The sequence below is a fragment of the Gopherus evgoodei genome, chromosome 21 (genome assembly GCF_007399415.2).
Source record: "Gopherus evgoodei ecotype Sinaloan lineage chromosome 21, rGopEvg1_v1.p, whole genome shotgun sequence".
In the NCBI taxonomy this organism is placed as follows: domain Eukaryota; kingdom Metazoa; phylum Chordata; order Testudines; family Testudinidae; genus Gopherus; species Gopherus evgoodei.
The window spans coordinates 10,512,293-10,514,507 of NC_044342.1; the positions used below are offsets into that span (position 1 = coordinate 10,512,293).

The 2,215-nt window shown below is 46.5% G+C and overlaps 1 protein-coding gene across 1 annotated transcript; it reads right to left on the reverse strand.

Moving 5' to 3' along the window:
* Nucleotides 1-832: 832 nt before the first annotated feature.
* On the reverse strand, nucleotides 833-1,764 carry LOC115638270 (olfactory receptor 13G1-like). The gene is given in 2 exon segments (XM_030539854.1): nucleotides 833-1,659; nucleotides 1,662-1,764. Coding segments are annotated over 2 exon segments (930 nt in total).
* Nucleotides 1,765-2,215: the final 451 nt, after the last annotated feature.

The following is a 2,215-nucleotide window of genomic DNA, read 5'->3' on the forward strand; positions in this document are numbered from 1 at the left end:
AGCCCCCCCGCCTGCAGCCAGCTCTGCACCCCGTGCCCACAGCCAGCCCCTGCCAACCACCCTGTCCTGTCTCCAGCCAACCCCTGCCACACACCCCTGCAGCCCTGCCCAAAGCCAGCCAGCCCCACACACACTGCTGCCTACACCAGCCCTGCACCCCCTGCCCAGCCCCCACCCCCTGCCCTGTCTCCAGTCAACCCCTGCTGCACCCCATTGCCTGAAGCCAGCCAGTCCCACACTCCTCTGTCTTCAGCCCTGCAAACCCCTGCTGAACCCCCCTGCGGCCCTGCCTGAAGCTAGCCCACCCCTCACCCCCTGTCTCCAACCAGCCCCACACCCCTTGCCCTGCCTGCAGTCAGACCCTACCTCCAGTCAGCCCCTGCCCTGCCTCCAGCCAGCCTCATGTCCACTGCTGCCCTGCAGTTTGCAGGGCAGTAACTCTGCACACCTCTTCAATGAGGAGGGCAGGAGGCAGCTGGGACCAACACATGTGCACACCCCCAAGGAATGGCAGGGACCCACACATGTGAAATGGCAGTCATTAATAGCAAATCAACAGCGTATATGATGCAATGTATATAATATATAATTTTATTATTCATATAGTTATGGAAAGTAAATAATACATGACAGAAATGAAGGTCTTTTTTTTTCACTTTTTTTTTTAAGTCATCCCTGCCAGGGCCCCACTGAAAATGTTCGAATTGGGCCCTGCACTTCCTAAAGCCGGCCCTGTTCCTGCCCATCCTGGCTAATAGTCATTGATGGACTTATCCTCCATGAATTTATCTAGTTCTTTTTTGAACCCTGTTATGGTCCTTTTTTTATGATCCTATTTTGTGGTGAAAGAAAATATTTTCAGGACAGCCACTTTGACCTCCTTATTGCGCAAACTGTAGATGAGAGGGTTCAGAGTGGGAGTCACTAGCGTATACATTATGGTTGCCATCCTGTTGTTATCCAGAGTGTTACTGGTGGTTGGCCGGATGTAGGTGTAAAATATAGAGGAGTAGTACAAGGTGACCACAAGCAGGTGGGAGGAACAGGTGGAGAAGGCTTTCTGCTTCCCTTTGGAGTCCCTGATTTTCAGGATGGTGATAATGATGAAGCTGTAGGACATGAGGGTCAGCAGGAAGTTCCCCTTGACCAGGCAAATGTCTGCCATGTAGACCATAATTTCGTTGAGGTAGGTGGAGCTGCAGGAAAGTGCCAGTGTGTTTGGGAATTCACAAAAAAAGTGCTGGATGAGGTTGGGTCCACAAAAATCTAAGCGCAGCACGAGCAATGTGTTCACCAATGAATTGAAAAAACCCACACCCCAGACACCAGCTGCTAAACTGATACTAATTCTCCAGTTCATCAAGTTGACATAGCACAAGGGGTGGCAGATGGCTACATACCGGTCATATGACACGATAGTGAGGAGCATAAGCTCTGTCCCAGCTGTGAAAGTGAAGAAAAAGAGCTGGGTCATGCAGCCATCAAAGGAGATGTTTTTCATCTCTTGCATCAGGTTTTCCAGCATTTTGGGCAGAACTGAGGAAGTGCACAGAATGTCGACTATGGCCAAATTGGCAATGAGGAAGTACATGGGGGTGTGGAGAGGTGGGTGGAGGACAATAGCCACAATAATCAGGGAATTGCCCATGATGAAACTATATAAATGTATAGGAATAGCACATAAAACAAGCCCTGGGGGTGAGGATGGTCAAAGAGGCCCAGCATGATGAACTCGGTCACTCTGGTGTGGTTACTGGGATCCATTGCTTGAATGTACCTTCTGTAGGAACAAAGATTAAAATTGCTCTCTGGTGTTGTATCAGAAATTTTGGCAATATGTTGTCTGAAGCATCTAGAATGACTGAGAGAGAGACATTTTTTTTTTACTTGTTTTACTCTAGACATTTCACACAACACGAACAAATTTAGCTATATTAAAATATGTTAGCACAATAATCTGTCTCAGTTACTAAATCTACATTCTCCTGATATTTCATTCAAGAAGGGAAAAATAACACTATTGATATTCTCAGACAGAGGTGTGCAAAGTCATTGGGAATGTTTATATCAATGGTATGAGTTAGGAGTTCACAATATAATCTTAAAATCATTCAAAAACCAGTAATCTTATTAACTAAGATTCTACTTTCTAAATGAATTTATCAAAATCAATCTGTTGCAATATAGGATGCTGTTAGTGTGTGTGACTTATACT